The sequence below is a fragment of the Ammodytes marinus genome (genome assembly GCF_949987685.1).
Source record: "Ammodytes marinus genome assembly, chromosome: 12".
Taxonomy (NCBI): Eukaryota; Metazoa; Chordata; class Actinopteri; order Uranoscopiformes; family Ammodytidae; genus Ammodytes; species Ammodytes marinus.
Window position 1 is genome coordinate 8716424 of NC_137216.1, and position 19191 is coordinate 8735614.

The following is a 19191-nucleotide window of genomic DNA, read 5'->3' on the forward strand; positions in this document are numbered from 1 at the left end:
TTCTAATTTCCGTTGTGAATTTTCACATTCCCGCCATCATCGCGCAGTGTAGCGAAGCGTCGTGTGCGGGTCCACTGTCAACAACATACGTAGTGAAGAGCTGGTGAACGCCGGCAAAACTAACTTTCTGCCCTCGGAGGACCCTAGAAAACGACACTGTCATTTAAAAGTTTCCAGACGAGCACGGTTCATCGTCAGGTAAAGAGCTGCGACGATAACCAAACTGTGACACTGTTTTCATCACCATATTACAATCAGGCAAATTAGCCAGTTAGCTAGCTCCCGCTAGCCCTGCTAGCCGACTTGCTAATGTCGGCCTCCTTCATCCATTCAGCGTCTGTGGATGAGGGCACGACATTATCAGCATCCCACACATTCGGTTCGACTGTAGTGCCACCCCGCATACTCTTTTTAACTTTCCTGGACATATATTATATGTGTGACAGTTGGTCCTCCTGTCAGAATAAGGTATTGAACGCTAGTCGCAAAGTGCACCTTCGCCCGTCTTTGGTGCCGCTATACAGACTGGCCGTTGGGCTAGTTTAATGGCTAATGTGAACCGGACTTCTTTGGCTGTAAATTGAACCGCTAGTCAGTTAACACAAGTAGCGCGAGTTCCCCCACTTTGTAGACATGCACTTCTAATTGAGGCGAATTTATCGTCTAAATTGTTGTTTAAACAGCCGTTTGCAGCGTGTATGTACTGTGTAGCTGTGATATTACATTGCATGGGGTTGACTTGAAGTTTGTTGTGACTTTCTACAAACGCTCAGAAAAGCGTTGGCCATAGCTGACTAGCTTAATTGGGTTATTTAATGTTTTTTTGTTCTTTTTTATCTGCGTTGCTAAACTTGGCTATTCCAAGTGTTGTGTTTTTAATAAGCCATGCACTATTGGTGCTTATAATTTCTTACACATCATTATGGTAATCATTGAGTGTATTAGCCTACGACCTACGTTCATGTTTTCTTTCTACGGAGCAATGACGGTAATTTGGTGACCCTGATATGGATATATATTTATTGGATTATAATAAAACAACTATATTCCCTCTTATTTAGGATTTGTTCGGTCACAAGTCCCCGTCTTGAAAGTGTACATATTGGATAGCAAGCCATGGCAATCGTAGTCTCCAGCGGTGGCCCTGTTAAGATCCGCTTGAACAGCCTGGAGCTAGGCACCACCAGATGGAAGGAGGGAACTTTTGAGATTCTGGAAAAGGACAACAAAGTCAACCTCTGTCTAAGATTCAACTGTGGTGGAGCTTCTAAAGTGTTCCAGGTACTTCTTTATAAATATTAATTCAAGAATGGGTACAGCTGCAAACACATTCCTTGTGATCTCTTTCTTTCAGTGCAATGTTTTGAGAAGCACCACTCAAATTTTGGGAAAACAGCTGTTTAATCTGTAAACACTTGATCAGAGCAGCCTTAGATGTTGTTCATGGTGTGAATACCAGGCATAACAAAGTTACAGTGTTATAAATTGCAACACTGCGCTCAGTATGTCTCCTCCTGAATCCTGGTATATAATAAATGCTTCTTGTTGCCCTCTTAGCGATCTAATTTGAACAGGTTTCTGTCATTCAAACAACACAGAATTGTAGTTGAAAATCTTTATTATAAGTGAAAGAAAGGGGAGCTGGAGGAAGGAGAATCTTATAAAAGGCTGCATAGACTGCCCGATAATGGCAATCTTGCAAGTTCCTTGTTTATGCCACTACAAGATAAGTTTTGTTTAACCTTGGTCCCGCTTGTCATATTGTGTACAATGAATTTTCACAAAAGATGTAGTTCTGCACTGAAGTCAGATGAACTGGATTGTAAAATAAATCTCAGATACAAACTCACTCCACGTCAGTCCAATCAGTTTCCAAAACTGTAACCATAGTTTAGCAAACTATCAGATGTGCAGTGTTTCCCACAGAATTTTTTGAAAGTGTGGGGGGGACGGACCCCGACCCCCCTAGGAGGGTCCGGGGGGTATGCTCCCCCGGAAGAAAATGTTGTACCTTTTAAATGTTAAATGCATCAATCTGTATTTGAGGAACACTATTCCTATATAAATGGTGATTAAGATGGAGTTTAACACACTTATCAATGGTTAATGAATAAATAATTTTCTATGATACACATTTGAGCCATCAAAAAAATTAAGCAAAGGTGGTGGTTACCTGTGGTTCAAAAGAGTGAACACAAGCGCCCTTTTGTTTTATTAGATTGTTGAATTACTAGTACTCAAATAACTGTGACTACAATCACAAAGGATAGCTCACAATATTCTTTCCAGCAGAGGGTGCTCTGCTGGAAAGGCAGCAGGCGCGCAAATTACCCACTCCCTACTCGGGGAGGTAGTGACGAAAAATAACAATACAGGACTCTTTCGAGGCCCTGTAATTGGAATGAGTACACGTTAAATCCTTTAACGAGGATCCATTGGAGGGCAAGTCTGGTGCCAGCAGCCGCGGTAATTCCAGCTCCAATAGCGTATCTTAAAGTTGCTGCAGTTAAAAAGCTCGTAGTTGGATCTCGGGATCGAGCTGACGGTCCGCCGCGAGGCGAGCTACCGTCTGTCCCAGCCCCTGCCTCTCGGCGCCCCCTCGATGCTCTTAACTGAGTGTCCCGCGGGGTCCGAAGCGTTTACTTTGAAAAAATGAGAGTGTTCAAAGGCAATACAGTCACAGCGCGTGTTGACACCGCAGGGGGAGGGGCTGATTGACTCGGGGAGATTGAAGCCTCGATCCCTCAAGCGGCGCTTTCATAATACAGTACGTCCATGATTGAAGGAAATATTGTTTCTTGAGATCACAGCGCGAATCACACGTTAAAGATTTTTATGCGCAAATGCTATTGTTTCCAAGTGAAACTCGCGCATTGCAAATGAAATGTATACATGTAGCCTATATTTTTTAAATAGTAAAATATACATATATAAAAAAAAATAAAAAATGAAAGTGTGGCGGGGCAAAATGAAAGTGTGGCGGCCCGCCACGGAATGATACATTAGTGGGAAACACTGGATGTGTGTAAAACCTTTAGTTTAAAGCAATGCTTCAATCAAAAATGATTTGACTTGAGAAGTGACTTTCAAAATAAAATTGTATTATTTCAAATTGTATGTAAGCAAATATTTGTAATTGTACATAAGCCGGCAACCTCTGAAAGAGACAGGTGGTCAACTTTTTAAAACCACGCCTGTAGAGCATGTATGATGCGAGATTATGTGCATCATTTCAAAAGGAAAACATTAGATTTTTGGTGGCTCAGTTGTCAACTGCAAACGAGAAGTTAATGTAAGGATTGTGTGTTGTTAACTTGCCCACAGCTGAACCAGAATGTGAAGAACGTCAACCCGGGTTCCAGTCGGATCATGCTGATTCTGAAGGACAACACTGTCATCACCCTGGATAAGATCCCCACCACTCTGCTGCAGAGGACTAAAGAATACCTGGAGAAGCTCAAGCAACCAAAGACAAGTAATTACACCACGGGACATTGTTGGTGTATCAAATCAGGATAGATGAAAGATTGACACCATGATGAACGACATGATTATTATTTGTGGTGCTATCAGTCATACTGTCATGATGGAGCCGCCTTGTTTTGCAGTAATTCCACAGAATACTGTCATGTATCCCTCTACATGGCAGCAGATAGAGACGTTATTTAAATACAACCAGACACATTTTGCATAAAGCTGAGCTGTCGGCGTTCTCTCATAGGCAGACAGTAGCCTGCTACACAACAGCCACAGACTTCACCAACACTTACTTTCCTGCTCCATTCTTCTTCCATCTGACAACAAACACGACCTCATGTTTTGCTTTGCACCTTCTTTTGGTAAACTAGCAAACAAACAAAGTTTAATGGTAATGCCAATTTTTCAGCTTTTTTTGGTCTTCCTTTCATTTATAGAAATATTAATAATATAATGTATTAACAACTGTAAAAATTATGTGTGGCAACAGAAAGAAATTACTAAATGCGATTTTAGTTGTCCAGATTAGAAGGAAACTTGTGTTAAATTTATTTCCTCACTGTCTTGAGTTTTCTGATGTGTCAAGTTGGTTCCGTTCCGTCAAATCTTGATAGTGTGCTCGTTCTTAAATAACATATCTGAAGACAAGAGGCAGCCATGCATTGAACCTTCATTGCAGATTTAATATGAAGTTATTTAGCTAAAAACGCAACACATGAACTACTCTTAAGGGTGAAACAAGTAATGAATTTAGTTAAACGAGGGCTGAAGTCACTTGAATGGTTACAGGTGGAAAAAACGAATACAGTGTTTAGTGAGAAGGCGATTCATAACCTCATTCTGAAAGTTTCAAATAATGATTTAACACCAACGCTTGTTCTGATCCTTTTCTTTATGACTTTTGCAGTTTTAAAATCATCCCATGGATGTGCAAACTTCAGTGTCCTGGGGCCCCGCTCTGTGAAAAATGAGACCAGTCCGCCGGGAGAGAGACAGGTGAGACAACACGCCTCTTTAACTTGGAAGATATTTGGATAGGAAGATATTTAGACAAGCTTATATTTACATATTCATTTAATATTGCAGACTCCTAACATCTTCCAGACAACACCTCGGCGGCAGGCTGCTGAGGGCCGGGAGGACACCACACCACGCAAACCTCTGGGCAGCCCCAGTAGAGCCACCTCCACTCCCACTCGCACTGGACTCTCTGAGAATAGGTATGGGGGAAACTCCTGGTGCAGTTATGTGAACAATTTGAGCATCTATAAACTACTTGAGGTGATGATGCTTGTCATTATTATATCATTGGGAGGATAGCAATTTTTCCAATTTTTTTTATCGCATTCATTTACACTCAAATGATGTTGTTTGTGTTGAATTTTGGGATAATCTTGAATATTATCTTAGGTCCATTGAAACGGCGATCTAGCTCACTAACGTACTATATTGATTTCCTGATTTATTTTGAATTGCCTCAAGGGGTACTGCATCTTTGCAGGTCATACTCTAAACTTGTCAAAATGACTGGTCCTGTTTCCCGAACAAAAACGGTAACATTTCTAGAGCAATTTTTCACATAAAAACAAACACATGTCCTTTATCTCATGCAATAATAAAAACAACTTGACAAAATGTAAGATAGAGGTATTCCAGTATGTTTGAGTACTATTTTAGAGTTGAATTTAATATTTTGTTGACTATCAGGATATAGTAATCACGTAGTCACAGGAAACGGGTAGCATTATTAGTTGGGTTTCTTTGCTGACAGCAATTATGGGCCCTTGGCTTTCAAGCCTGTCATTTTGTTTTTGTTTCCAATTTAGGAATGTTCATTTCAGGCTTTTGACATGACTTGTTCCCTGTCACTGTTTTTCAGGAGCGAGAAGAGGAAGAGACTCATCAACTCTGAAAGTGACATGACTGAGGATTACCCCAAGGAGAATGACTCCTCAAGGTAGAAGCAACACACCAGTCCACAATGTTAATGTGTACAGTTGCTTAGATTGTATTATTTACATGTGTCGTGGCCATCCGATTAATGATCAAAGTCCCTACTTATGTTATTTGTTTTTATAAATTGAGAAACATTAAAAAATATATATATATACTTACACATATATACATATACTTTTTTCAAGCAACAACAAGGCCACTACAGATCCCTCCAGGAAGTTTCTACTGAGCTGTAAGGATAAGCTGAAGCAGGCAGAGGAGAACCGGAGCTCAGGTAAACCTCAACATATGCAACTCTGTAACCATCTATAAACCGCCGGTTATGTCCTCAGTTAATTAGTCCAAATTATGAAGAGTTTTCCTGCAAACATCGAGATTCTGGAGCAGATAAACACCACCACACATTCTAGTGAGGCAGAAGTGATCATTGAGTCGGATTACTTTTGTGTGACTATAATTTAATTTTGAATGAAAATGTTTCATAGTCAACCTTTTAACCTTTTTATTCTACTGTAATATAATCTATTTTTCATCTCTCCATGTTTCTCCCCTCAGCTCCACTGGGTTCAACTCCCCTTCAGCCCACGTCCTTCTACGGCAGCCGATCTGGGACTAAAGACTACAGCCAGAGCCACTCTTTCCTGGACAGGTCAGTGTATTTAGTCGTCAGTTAAAATTAGGGCTGCCCCCTGAAAGTCGATGATTCGAATCATCAGTCGGGAACCCCCGCAGTCGACGCAGATTCTTCAAGTCGAACCATCGGTTTTTTTTTTCAGTCAGTGTACATTATAATAAAAGAGAACATAAGAGCGAAACACTGACGTTATCATGCCAGGGCAATAGGTGGCGGTAATGTGTCACATCACGTCAAATGCCATAGAAGAAGAGTGGTGAAAACTAAAGAGGAAATGACAAAATAAAAAACCATGATGTATACGTTTGCGCTGTGCAAATTGCGCACCATATATGCCTATTGATTCTGCTCTGCTATGTGCTGTAATAAAGATAGGTCGCCTTGGAAACAATTAAGCCCCTGTAGACCCATGGACGCGAGCATCGCGTCTTTTTTACTCACGCGAATCACCATTCTCTGCAGCCGTCACCGGCTCTGTGTTGTTTCTCTCTCGGCTCGGGCACGCTCGCGCTTCAGCTGCGCTCCAACTCCCCGGTTCACTCGTAAACTGATTTTTTAAATATATCCAACCTGGAGGTTGTTTATTTTAAGCTCTGTTTTCGGTGGTCTTAAAGTCTGTTTTCAACTGTTTTGGGGTTGACAGGTGGTCAGATATCTCACTCCAATGCACTTTTCTGATTGACAAATAGTATCACGAATAGTCGAATCTCTGGTTTGAACAGGCAGATCCGATTCAACTGAGAAAATTCCGAGTCGGGGACAGCCCTAGTTAAAATGCACAAGCTAGTGCTGTTAAATGCAGATGTCCAGCACACATCTGTTTCTCCATACAAGGATGCTTGAGCAGTGCAGGGAACATAACTGGTGTGTGTCTTTTTCATCTAGTTGGAGAATATTGTCTTTATTGCACATGTTCATTTTATGGATAATATTTACTAACGGGTTTAGTGTTTTTCATTTTATTTTTCTTAATTGTTTGATTGTAGAATGAAATCAAGTCTAGTGACTAACATTTGTACGATCTTGACCCAGGTCGTCTAGTACAGCGCACACCAGCTCAGCCAAGAGAAGCCTCCTGCTGCCCAATCACTCCACTCCCTTTAAGAAGGTCCGCCCCTCTCTGGACTACGAAGGCTGGAACAAGCAGAGGCCTTCCACTCTGTCCCAGCCTCAGCCCCCACTGCAAGGGTAAGAGTTGACCTTAGGGACTCCACTCAACTGTGACATGGCAGTGAAGAGAACACACACAAGCTACATGGGATCTGTTTATGCCTACCTATCCGTCTCAGTTTGAAATAAGCATTTGTAACATAATGAAAGCCGTGTCTCTGTAAGCCCTGGAAAACTTAATGTCAGAATTTGTGGTCAAGCTCTTGTGTTTTTTTCATTCATACATATCACAGGTTCTCCAACCTGGGCAACACTTGCTACATGAACGCCATCCTGCAGTCTCTCTTCAGCCTGCCGTCCTTCTCCAATGACATGCTGCTGAGGCAGGGCATCCCCTGGAAGAAGTTGCCCACCAATGCACTGCTCAGGTAATGCATCAAGCTCTGCAGACTGTAGCCTTTCTGATTTGTCCATGTGCTTTGCTAGCCGACCCCCTTTTTAAAACCTACTTAAAAATGTATGTATACATCTCATGATAAGTATACGATATGTTTCAAGAAGGAATGGTTTAAAACGTTGTATTTTATTCTGTGTGATATCTTCAGGCGTTTTTCTCACCTCATGATGAAGAAAGACGTGGGCTGTCCAGAGACCAAGAAAGACCTGTTGAGGAAAGTGAAGAGCGCCATCTCCTCCACAGCGGAGCGTTTCTCTGGGAATATGCAGAATGTAAGACCCCCCTCTAGAATCAACTGCTCTACTGGTACTGGCAAAAGTAACATAATGTATGCAATTGGGTTTTTAGAGACGTACCAGAAAGATCCACGTTTGTTTATGAAGCTCAAACCGATTCAAATTAACCTCTAAAATGAAAGCATGTACAAATATATCGAACAAAAGTAGTAGAAGTGTTTATCCCCCATCAAATCAATAGTTGTAGCCGCAGCTGTTGTCTTTTGTAGATAGGAATGTGTCCTCTTTGTGTATCCAAACACTGAAACTGTATTAAGATAAGACACAACATTGGAATTCCCTTTTTTGATTCATAACCCTCTTTTACATCCATATTGCCTTTTTATCAAGTCCATTCGTGTCCCACTCTTTCTCCCAGGATGCCCATGAGTTCCTGAGCCAGTGTCTGGACCAGTTAAAAGACGACGTGGAGAAAATGAACAAGAGCTGGACCAATGAGCAGGCAGCGTCGTCGTCGGCCTCCTCGTCTCCCGTGGCGTGTGAGAACGACGCCAAAGCAGAGCTCGGCGAAGAGGTGGACACGTCACGCAGCTACACCTGCCCCGTGGCCGTCAACATGGAGTTTGAAGTGCAGCACACCATCACCTGCAAAGGGTAAGTAAGGCCCATCTCTCTTGCTTTATCTGAATTCATCCTTAAAGGTGCACCATGCAATTTCAGGAGAGGGGGATCTGTTTACATTTGCGGAGCCTGCAGTTTGTTTTCAAAACATATTTACTCTACATGTGATTAATAGTATTGGATAATTCTATAATCATAAATCACAACTAAATTATTTTGAAGCACCTGAAACAAGAATGTAAGACTAGAATATGTCTGTAAACATGGGCCCTGGTTGTAAACAACAGTGAAACAGTAATTTCTCCGTTGTCTTTCTAACTTAAAGGGATCAAATTTTCCTGTTGGGTTGTTCAGTTATGAGAAGATAACTTACAAAATAGTCACTTCTCTGTAGGGGTGTAACGGTACACTAAAGTCACGGTTCGGTAAGTACCTCGGTTTTCAAGTCACGGTACGGTTCATAGTTAAGGGAGAATGAACGGCTTTAGCTGTCAGTAACTAGCTAACATACAAATAAAATGCATAACAAATCTAAAAGAATACTGCTGCAATTCTCCAATAAATAAAATACTTATTAAATACTAGTGAAGGTGCAGCATAAACTAAAATTGCAGTGAAAAAAAGGTCAGTGTTAATGCTTAGCAGGCTCTGTAAGCTGGTATGTAAAAAAGGTATGTCATTTTAAGGGTATTTTTGACTTAAAAAAATATATATTTTACTGCAGCTCTCTTAACCCATTGATGACGGCTGCTGCGCGATGCCACATTGTAACTCCTGCCTGATGCTGCGTCGCGCAGCATTGTTACTTTATCTAATTTTCATGGCGTGCGCAACATAGAATGCACCGTCATTGGTTCAAATACACGAGGTGGGTTTTGTTGATTTTTTTTTTTAAGACCACGTGACCACCCAAAAAAATGTGTGGTTTGCCGAAAATCACGCCGATCAAAACATTTATAAATAAATAATAATAATAAAAATACGCCAGCTGTGTCGGCGATAGTGTATTACAGAACAGTTAGTGGCGTTCGGAGCGCAGAATCAAGGTCTACTATAGACTACTGACGAAAATCACACAACACATTGCATCTATTTATTAACAATATTTATGAATTTAGGCTATATTTTGCTTCTCCAACTCAAATTCAGCCCAGCCAGGCGATAGTTAAGTTTCAGTTTTGTTTTCATCTCCGTGGTATACAGCCGTTTGGACCAGCTGATCGGCTCCCGACAGCAGGAGTCAGTCTGCGTTCCAGTTGTACTGGGAAGTCGGATTTATGGTGCCAGTGATAACTGAACTAAATAATAAAATAAAGCTATCTTCTCCTTCCTATATCTGTCTATCTTTATCCCTCCACTGCACACTCAGTCACTACTATCCATGCTAAAAGGAAGCAGGATTATAACCTCGTTTAGCACATTATTTTTAAATGTTTTATATTATGTATTCTTTTTTTTCCTCCCCCATCTAATTTTGACGATTTTTAGAAAAATGTGTTGGTTTGTAAGCGCTAAGGGAGCATGTTTAAATAAAACCTCTGAACCTTAACTTTTAAATGTATTTTATTTCATGTTGCTATGTGCTACACAGGCTTAGATATTAAGGTTTTGGTAGACTTTACAATTCATACAATTTTTTCAGAAAACCCTCAGGCATTAAGGACATGCATCGTAGATTGCCATAGTCATCAATGGGTTAAGCTCTGAAGTGCTCTTATAAATATAACAATTATCAAATAAAAGTGCAACTGCAGCATTAATTAAATGACAGCTTATGTACTTTCAGTGTAAAAAAGAAAATACTGTCTGGGTTTGCACAGCTCGATTTTCTTCACAGTAACGGTGATAGTAAGACCTGGATGGTGCCTTTTCAAATGCGTATGCATGTTCGACGTGTTGGCTCCCTTTTTATATGTCCATGGTTGGCTCCTACATAGGCGATCGCGGTGAAACAATAACCTGTGTGCCGAGTCGACATTGTTCCACACGTCTATCACTGTTTTCATAATTCTACTGGAATCTGAAGTTATCCCTCAAACGGGATTTGAATAACAGGGGGCGCCCGCAAGCTCCGGTTTCCTGTTGACAAATACGTGTATCGTTACACCCCTACTTCTCTGACAGACCTAAAGTTACATAGTGCACCTTTTTAAAATGTATCTTTTTATTTATGTACAGGGTTCGTACAGATGCTTGAAAGTCTGGAAAATGCTTGATTTTCAATCGAGTGTTTTCAAGGTTTGAAATGTGCTTGAAATCTGAACACTGTGCTGGAAAATGCTGGATTTTCTCTTTATTGACCAGTGTCGTAATTCATCAAATTCTTTCATTTTTTTATTCTGTAAATTAAAAAAAAAATCTGTCGCAATGTTTTCTTCGCCGCCGTCTTGTATGCACGAGTGCAGTTGCTCCCCGTGTTTTCTTTCCTGGGACACGCGCCACACCTGGCGATCGCTCCAGGAATTATCCAGAACCACGAGTCGCTGCTCATGGACCTATTGCTCCCGATACTTCCATATCAGATATCCGTTTCCATTTGGTTATGACGAGGCCCTAATAACCGACAGGCATAGGCTACTGTACGGTCTGCTTAAAGTACCTCCAGCTGTACACAATGGGGGAATCGGCACTTAGAGTTCCTGCCAAAGGTAAATCAGTTGAGAATTTTTTTTCGTTAAAACGTATCGGACTATGTCACTCTGGTTGACTGTTCAATCATGTTCTTCTTTGCAAGTTACACCAAATCCCGAGTTTGTATGTGTAATTGACTTGTTGATACAAATAAATAGCATGCTAAATTGATGCTCAACACCGTTAGCAATTAGCTGACCAGCTAGTTTTCAATAATGTATTGCTCCAAATTCATGTTGTTAGCTAGATAACGTAAGCTTGGGGGTTACTTCATTGTAACGTGATGTTACACTCATGCGAGGAAATTGAGACCTCCGCGAACGTTTGGAGACAGTTTAGAGACTCCCTCGCGACTGCAGTCTCCAACTTGTCGCAAACAGTCGCAGCCCAGTGAGATACGGGCTTAACAGACATGAGTGCCGTGACTTCCTCTTTCTGAACGCGCATTAAGGTTATACTTTGATGTGCACTGTGCATTCGAAGCGTGAGGCGAGCCCCCTCCCTGCACCTTCTCTATGTGTGTTGATAGCGTGCCAAGTTTCCGCTGATAAGAATTGTGTCCCCGCCGGCCGGTGAGCGCGCAATCGCGCATGCATCAAACATATTAACGCTTCAATTTCACTCTAGTAAATTCAGAAGTTCTTTGGATCGTTTTGTACATTGTTTTTGGTACATTTGTTTGAAAATTAGGTTTGCAAAGTTATTAATGGCTCATCCGCCAATAAAAATGCTTTTATTCTTCTGTGTAATTAACTGTATCCTATGTATTGCACATTTATAGCACTTTTCATAACACAAATTAAGGTAGCATAGAGGAGGGAGCCTACTAAAATAAAATATCTGGGTTGGTCCCCAGATGTTTTTATTTTAGTAGGTTGGTTTGCATTGGTGTTGAACTGTTCCCTACTTGTTTTCTTCTTTGAATAAAGCCTAATGCTGCTAGTAAAATACCACCAGCCACTCAACCCTCAATAGTAGACATGATATAGAATAATTACCTTTATTACAGTTTAACCAAATGTTTTAACAATAGGCTACAGGAGATATTTGAAAGCACTACACATGCATTGTAGGCTATTCAATTAAATTTGTGTCAGCGGAACCGTGAATGTTCTCCTTTTTTTCATTAAAATGAATGCAGAAAAGGCACACATTGCTTCATAAAAATTCACCAGAATGCAGGAAATTAAGTGTTTAATGCTCAAAGATTTTTGGGGGGGACCCCCAGACCTCCACTTCTAATGTGTCCACACCCAATGTTTACTTAAAACTTGTCCTACGACTTTGCAATTCATGAATTAGTTTATTTTAATAAGATTTTTGATGTTTTATCACATTTTCCAATTGTCTTTATTTCTGATTTATTATAAACAATATGTAAACTTGCAGGACACTAGCAAAAATAATTGGCTGGGAGAGAGGACACTGCAGCAGCACTGATATAGAGTGACAATATGCTCCATCTCATGTGATATTGCTCAAGTATAGTCATGTTGTTATTAACCTGATAGATGGTCATTTTTGGCATATGAACTAAACTGATAAAGGTCTCCTTAGGGCCATACTGCAATTTGGTGATTGTCCATACACATTATATTATGAACATTCCCATTTTACAGATAAGGCAATGTATGAAATCATTAGCATTTATTTATATACTGTATATATTTAAAGCTTCGGCTTCCTTGAAAAAGTTGACATTGTATCTTGAAAGTGCTGGAAAAGTGCTTGAATTGTACTCTTAAAAAGCTGTACGAACCCTGTATGTATTTGTAGAAAAACGTGGATGGCGGTATATTATATTTCGATGTTGTTTTGCAGATGTGGTGAGGTGGTCAACAAGCGAGAGCAGTTCAACGACCTGTCTATCGACCTCCCGCGCAGAAAGAAAACCCTCCCGCTACGCTCTATCCAGGATTCTCTGGATCTCTTCTTTAGGGTGAGTTGTTATTATGAGCAGGTTTATAGGTTTGATCAATTCCTATGAAGAATTCTTGTTTGAACACTTACATTCATTTTCAAGTAATTATCCCTACATGCAAAACATGGCCTCAGCAGTATATAGAATGTGTAAATATGCAATGATGGTTATTTTCTCCCTTTGCAGATGGAGGAAATTGAGTACTCGTGTGAAAAGTGCAATGGTAAAACAGCGACTGTGACGCATAAATTCAGCAAACTGCCCAGGTATCTACACAGTCAAATGCACATTTACAGTGAGACGGTCACACTCATTGTCAAATACTTTAAAAGATGAATATTTTGAGTGAAGCTGAAGGTCATTGCTTTCACGCCTAGGTCACACATCCTCAGTCTACGTCTTATTTGTAAATGAAACCAGGCCACGTAAAGAGGGATTCCTACATTCCTTTAAAAAAAAATATATATATATATATATATATACACACACACGCACACAATTGGGTACACCAATTTCTGTCAACTCAATATTTATTAAATGTATCATAAAATGACATGCATATTAACAAATCACAGCCTTTTGTCTGTATGCATCTGTTGATAAGATAAACAGAGAAAACACAAACCTTTTGATTCCTAACAGATTGTTTTTCTCCCCTCAGAGTGCTGATCCTCCACCTGAAACGCTACAGCTTTAACGCCCAGCTGTCTCTGAACAGCAAGCTGGGCCAGCAGGTGTTGATCCCCCGGTACCTGACCCTGCTCTCCCACTGCTCTGAATCCACACGGCCCCCTATGAGTCTGGGCTGGAGTTCGCAAGCCTCCATGTAAGACTTCCAAATCACCCTCACACCAAAATATATGAATTATTACTTTAAAACTTTTCACACTCTGGGCAATTACATCCTAAGCTACTGAGTGATTCAGTAGTGTTTTTAAATAGTAGCTTTATAATTGACATGGACGTATCAGATTTTGGCCCAATGGCTACTTTATCAGCGGAAAAATAATTTGGTTTTCTAAACCTTTTCTTTATTGTCCTTGAAGGTCCAGAACCCTCAAAACGTCACAGTCGGTCAACTCCTCCACAGCACCTCTGCGGTTAGTACTGCCAGCTCTGCAAGACGTTGAAATAATCATGTTATCCTGATCAAAAAATAAGAAGAAAGTTCACATTTGCATTGGCCACAATTTAAAGCTCTGAGTGTGTTAATAATAATAATAATGTGTGTACCAAGCCTCCTTGATAACACGTGTGTGATCTGTCACACATTGCTTGACTATGAAAAGGAATTATAAGTGTGCAAAGACTTGTTTAAAAAAAAAAAATTGTAAATGTAATGACTAAACTTCTGACTGTCTGTGTGTAGAAGGAGTGGAGGGAAAGTGGCCAACACTAGCTGCACCTCTATCCTGCTGGACTCCGACTGTGAGGAAGAGCCCACCAGAAGGGTGAACGCCAGCCGCAAACGACGCATCAGCAGCTGTTTGCCTGACGACGACCGACCAGAAGAGGTGAGAATTTGCCAATAGTCCTAGTCAAAAACGACCTCCCTTTATTTTCCCATGACGCTGTTCTGACCTAGCCTGGAAATCTAGACCTGCCGCTAGGCGCTGGCATATTGAATTTGCTGCGCCTGTTGGTCTGGACATTCTCCATTGAAGCTCATTTAATGTCAAGAAATCCTGAGCTACCAATCAAATCGTTCTTTCTGATATGGGTGGGCCAGAGCCCTATGTATGGTGCCCTGGGGCGGACTTAACTGGATGCTGACAGTGCGCCGCCGAAGCCCTGATAGTAAACAGACATGGCTGTAGGTATGTTGTTCAAGTTTGAGACAGCTTTCGCCTCGACACTTAGCGATTTGAAAGACGGCCCTCAAATCTTTCATTAGCAAGTAAGAGGAATGTTCTGTTTTGCCGACCCACCATGCCAGAAGTTTAATTTAACAGTTAACCGACTATTCGCTAAACGAACAGGGCTTAATATGTCACCATGTTCATTGCTCTGATTGTTCGTAGTGCTATCCAATTGCGTGCAGTGGCATTTGAAATGCATGCATAGGAGCCGCCCCTTGAGTTGGGAAGATCTATTGATCGTAGCCAGACCCTCTATCGTTCTAGATATGGGTCTGGATTTCCAGGCTAGTTCTGACCCAGTTGTGTGTGTGTGTTCTCCAGCGGGTAGCGGCCGTAGACTCAGCAGCAGACTTCAGTGGCATCGGCGATGAGGAGATGATGGCGGCCGTGCTGGAGATGAGTCGACAGGAGGCGGCGCTCTCGGCTCCCGCCCCCATGGAGGACGAGCCCAGCAGCAGCCCCGACACTGGCTTTGGAGACACCGATGTTCATGACATGGCCTTTCACACAGATCTACTGGAAACAGACAACAAACAGCCTACAGGTAGTCCACACAATAAACATAGCATATTGAAATATATTGTCTCGTTCTCCATTATTCAGTTGTGTTGGTAGTACGTGGTCCTTAAAATGTAGTAGAAGTAGTATCAGGAATACACAAACCTTATCAAAAGAACCCTTATTATTTTTAAACACCATTTTATTTAAGAATTTTATTTTATGAAAATCAATCGGTCTTTGAATAAAATCTGTCTGAAATGTTGAATATTTCTTAAGCGCGTTAGAAATGTAATCATTAAACTCAAATATATGGGTAAATGTTATAGAGGATATACAGTACCTTCACTATTATTTAAGTATTCAGTTAAGTGACTTTAGTACATGTTGGTCACGTGTAGATGTGCTGGATTCCCTTGACTTGACCATGGATGAGAACAAAGAGAACCAGACTCCAGAGGGAGGGCAGAAGCAGGGGGATCTGGACTGGGTCCAGCAGTACAGTCTGGACCAGGAGAGAGAAGAGCAGGAGCTCCAGCAGGCTCTGGCCCAGAGCCTCCAGGATCATGTAAGATCTCAGGCCATGTGATGGAACAATGCTGCTGCATCTCAAGACTTTATTGCAGCACCATCATTCCATGAAACAATTACCTATCAACACGCCAACATTTAATCGCCACTCCAGGAGTTATGACCTGACTGAAAATGACATTTCTTAGACTAAATCTCAATGTAATAACTCATGGCCATCTCACCCCACATAGGAGGCTCAAGAGCTGAGAGAGGATGATGATCTGAAGAGGGCCACGGAGCTCAGTTTACAAGGTATGGACCGACATTGACTGAACAAGAGCTGTTGAAACTCATGGGTCTGGAGAATCACCCAAAAAGCGAATGATGTATTTGGGTTTTTGAGCATCTTTAGCCGAACAAGTAGCCTGGAAATCCAGACCCACATCTAGAACGATATAGGTGCTGTTTTCAATGAAATGCTCAAGCTTTACAATGACCCTGTTTATAATCAGACTGACTATGCTGTAAAAAATAAATAAATGCCTGACTAGTTTGTCTCCCTCTCACCCAACAGAGTTTAACAACTCTCTGCCTGAGCTGCTGTGTTCAGATGAGGATTCAGGCAACGAGGACGTGTTGGACATGGAGTACACTGAAGCAGAGACGGAGAACCTCAAGAGGAACGCTGAGGTACTGAACACCTGCTGCCTCTATGACTTTACTGTCTAGATCACTGTGTGTTATTTGCTCTGTGAACTTCAAATATCTCACATGAACAACAAACATACTGAAGTTAGAATTATAAAAGCAGTCTGGATCAACATTACTTCTATATTTCTTTAGCTCTACACAAATAATATAGGATTCATTAGGGTGCACCAAGACCCACTCATTCATATTAACCCATCTGTAAACGTTGTAATCCACAGAGCGGAGACTTGGCCAACTCTTTCAGACTCATCAGCGTCGTCAGTCACATTGGGAGCAGCTCGTCCTCTGGTGAGCACAGACCAGTATCAACATTAACGCCAAGTTACTGCATTGGACTCATTTTATATCTACCCTTTTCCAAAAGAGTCTAAAGCATTAGAGGTGCCGTATAGAATGTCAGCTCATAAACAAGACCGTATGTGTGTGTGTGAAATATTGCCTGGCCTGGTAGTTAGAGTTAGGGAAGAGTTAGCCCTTTGCTGTGTATTCTGTGGTACAACGTATCTTCAATAAGTCGTTTGTATAGTCTTTGGGTTGAATAAGGACCACAAGTTTCCACTAATGTTATTCATCCCCCGTCCCCAGGTCATTACATCAGTGACGTGTTTGACATGAAGAAGCAGTCATGGCTGACCTACAACGACCTGGACGTGTCCCGCACACAGGAAGCAGCTGTGCAGAGAGACCGGGACCGCAGTGGATACATCTTCTTCTACATGAACAAGTGAGTTGGCAGAATAATCATGACCGTGTGTATTGAAAAAATAAAAACCACTAGTGTCTTGTCACTGAATCATTTGGTGCCATAATACAATGTCTGGATCCTGACCTGCATCTTTGTTTGAAGGTGTCAAGGTTGTGTATGTGTTGATGAGTTGTTTGTAAGACACTCTGACACACACTTTGTCATCCTGTGTCCTTAGGGAAATGTTTGAGCAGCTTTCTGAAATGGAGAAATCTGGATCGAGCAGCACATTGTCGGAACTAGGGAGGAACGTCCTGCAGCCGCTCTGAGCTCCACAGCGACACACACATCCACAGCTGCACCCAGCCACATGGACTTCTCCTCTGAACAGTACTACTGATAGCCGTCCTCATTTTGGTCATCTTCGGGCACTTTGTTTTCCTCGACAGAATACTATATGCCCGGAGAAATGAGCCCCTGTGAAAGCCATCACGGGTGTCGAGACTCTTTTAAGATACCAGAAATGCAGTTCAAATGTTCAGTGGATCAACATGTTTGCCTCCATTGTTTAGGGGGCTGCAGTTTTTTTCTGTGATTTTATCAAACAACTGTTTTGTGTAGAGTTTTTTTCTCTCTTTTTGTTTCTTGGTAAACTTCTTTAAAACTGTAAATGCTGTTCATTCAGACTTTCACTTCAAATCAAACTCTCAAAACACCAGATGCTACTGGTGCTACTTCACAGATTGTATGTTTTGAAGACCCTTTATTTCCCCATATAAACTAAATAAAGATATATTCTATGTTGGAGTATAAGCTATTATAGAGTTAGAGGGGTTCTTGTATTTAGCGGGTACATCTTGGTGCAATATTTATGTTCTGGCACAAACTGGCCTATTCAAATCAGCTTTCTGTCGCAGTGTGTGTGTGGAATATTTGCCCAGTTGCTTTTTGTGCTTGACCTATGAACTAATTTGTGTGTGTGTTTGTCTCCATATTCTAGATTTGAAGGCAGAAATCAGCTCCAATAATAACAGCCTGTTTTTACTGAGCCTTTTCTCAGTAATGCTTACTTTATTCATTTGGGGTTTTTGATCTTGTGCCTCCAGAGAGAACTTTTCTAAATATATGTATACAAGCTTTACTTTGAATGTTGCACAACCTTACTGTTTTTGAAAATGTTTGTTGAACTTCAAAATTGTGTTAGTCAGAGTTTTCCTTTATAAAGAGCCAAGATTTTCTATTTATTGCAGCATAGGGGAGTTGATTCATCTGAATGAACCCATCGAGATACGCCACAGCATATAGAAGTCATGAATTATACTAGACCACCAGGGAAGCTAGCTCTAGTCTAATGTATTTTCTATCATCCTTAAAGCCAGTATACATTACTTCACACCTTAGACCTCTGCTAATGCTGTTCAGCTAGTTCTCCATTAAGGCCTGCTTGTTTATAGAAGGGAGCAAAATATGGTATTATGCTATTCTGCACTGGTTCCAATACTAGACACTGGTTGTACAGCTCTTTTCATTATCACTGTAAAAATGGTGCCTACAGGATAAATAAATATATTCAGACCACACCAAATTATTTACCAAAATACAGAAGCATTATTTAAAATGGGTATATAATCTAAACATCACTATGGACTGAATGTGATATTCTCTATATCCAGCCCTATGGGTTTGTAGAAAGTGTGCATTATCAGCCTACTCCTGAAGAAACAGTATTGTCGCTCAAAGAGCTCACACATATATATATATATATATATATGGCAGCAGACTAAAGCCTTGAATTTCCATTTCTGAAACATTGTCCTGAACATCCATATGCAGTGTAAAGAGGGTACAATGTGATGTATCATTTGTGAAGAAAATCGAGTTA

At 41.0% G+C, this 19191-nt stretch overlaps 1 protein-coding gene across 2 annotated transcripts; it reads left to right on the plus strand.

Moving 5' to 3' along the window:
* The first annotated feature begins 58 nt into the window (after positions 1-58).
* On the plus strand, positions 59-19189 carry usp37 (ubiquitin specific peptidase 37). Of its 2 annotated transcripts, XM_080038073.1 has the most exons (24): positions 59-198; positions 1062-1281; positions 3325-3475; positions 4385-4473; positions 4564-4697; positions 5357-5434; positions 5619-5707; positions 5989-6082; positions 7100-7255; positions 7471-7605; positions 7783-7906; positions 8289-8524; positions 12944-13061; positions 13230-13309; positions 13705-13869; positions 14090-14143; positions 14413-14557; positions 15224-15446; positions 15802-15968; positions 16165-16225; positions 16488-16603; positions 16843-16912; positions 17210-17348; positions 17548-19189. In XM_080038073.1, the coding sequence occupies exons 2-24, from the start codon at positions 1117-1119 to the stop codon at positions 17636-17638; spliced, it is 2880 nt and encodes a 959-aa protein (XP_079894199.1). In that variant the 5' UTR covers positions 59-198; positions 1062-1116; the 3' UTR covers positions 17639-19189. The 2 variants fall into 2 exon arrangements, with proteins under 2 accessions (XP_079894199.1, XP_079894200.1); XM_080038074.1 differs by lacking the exon at positions 1062-1281 and having other exon boundaries at positions 79-198.
* The last annotated feature ends 2 nt before the right edge of the window (positions 19190-19191 follow it).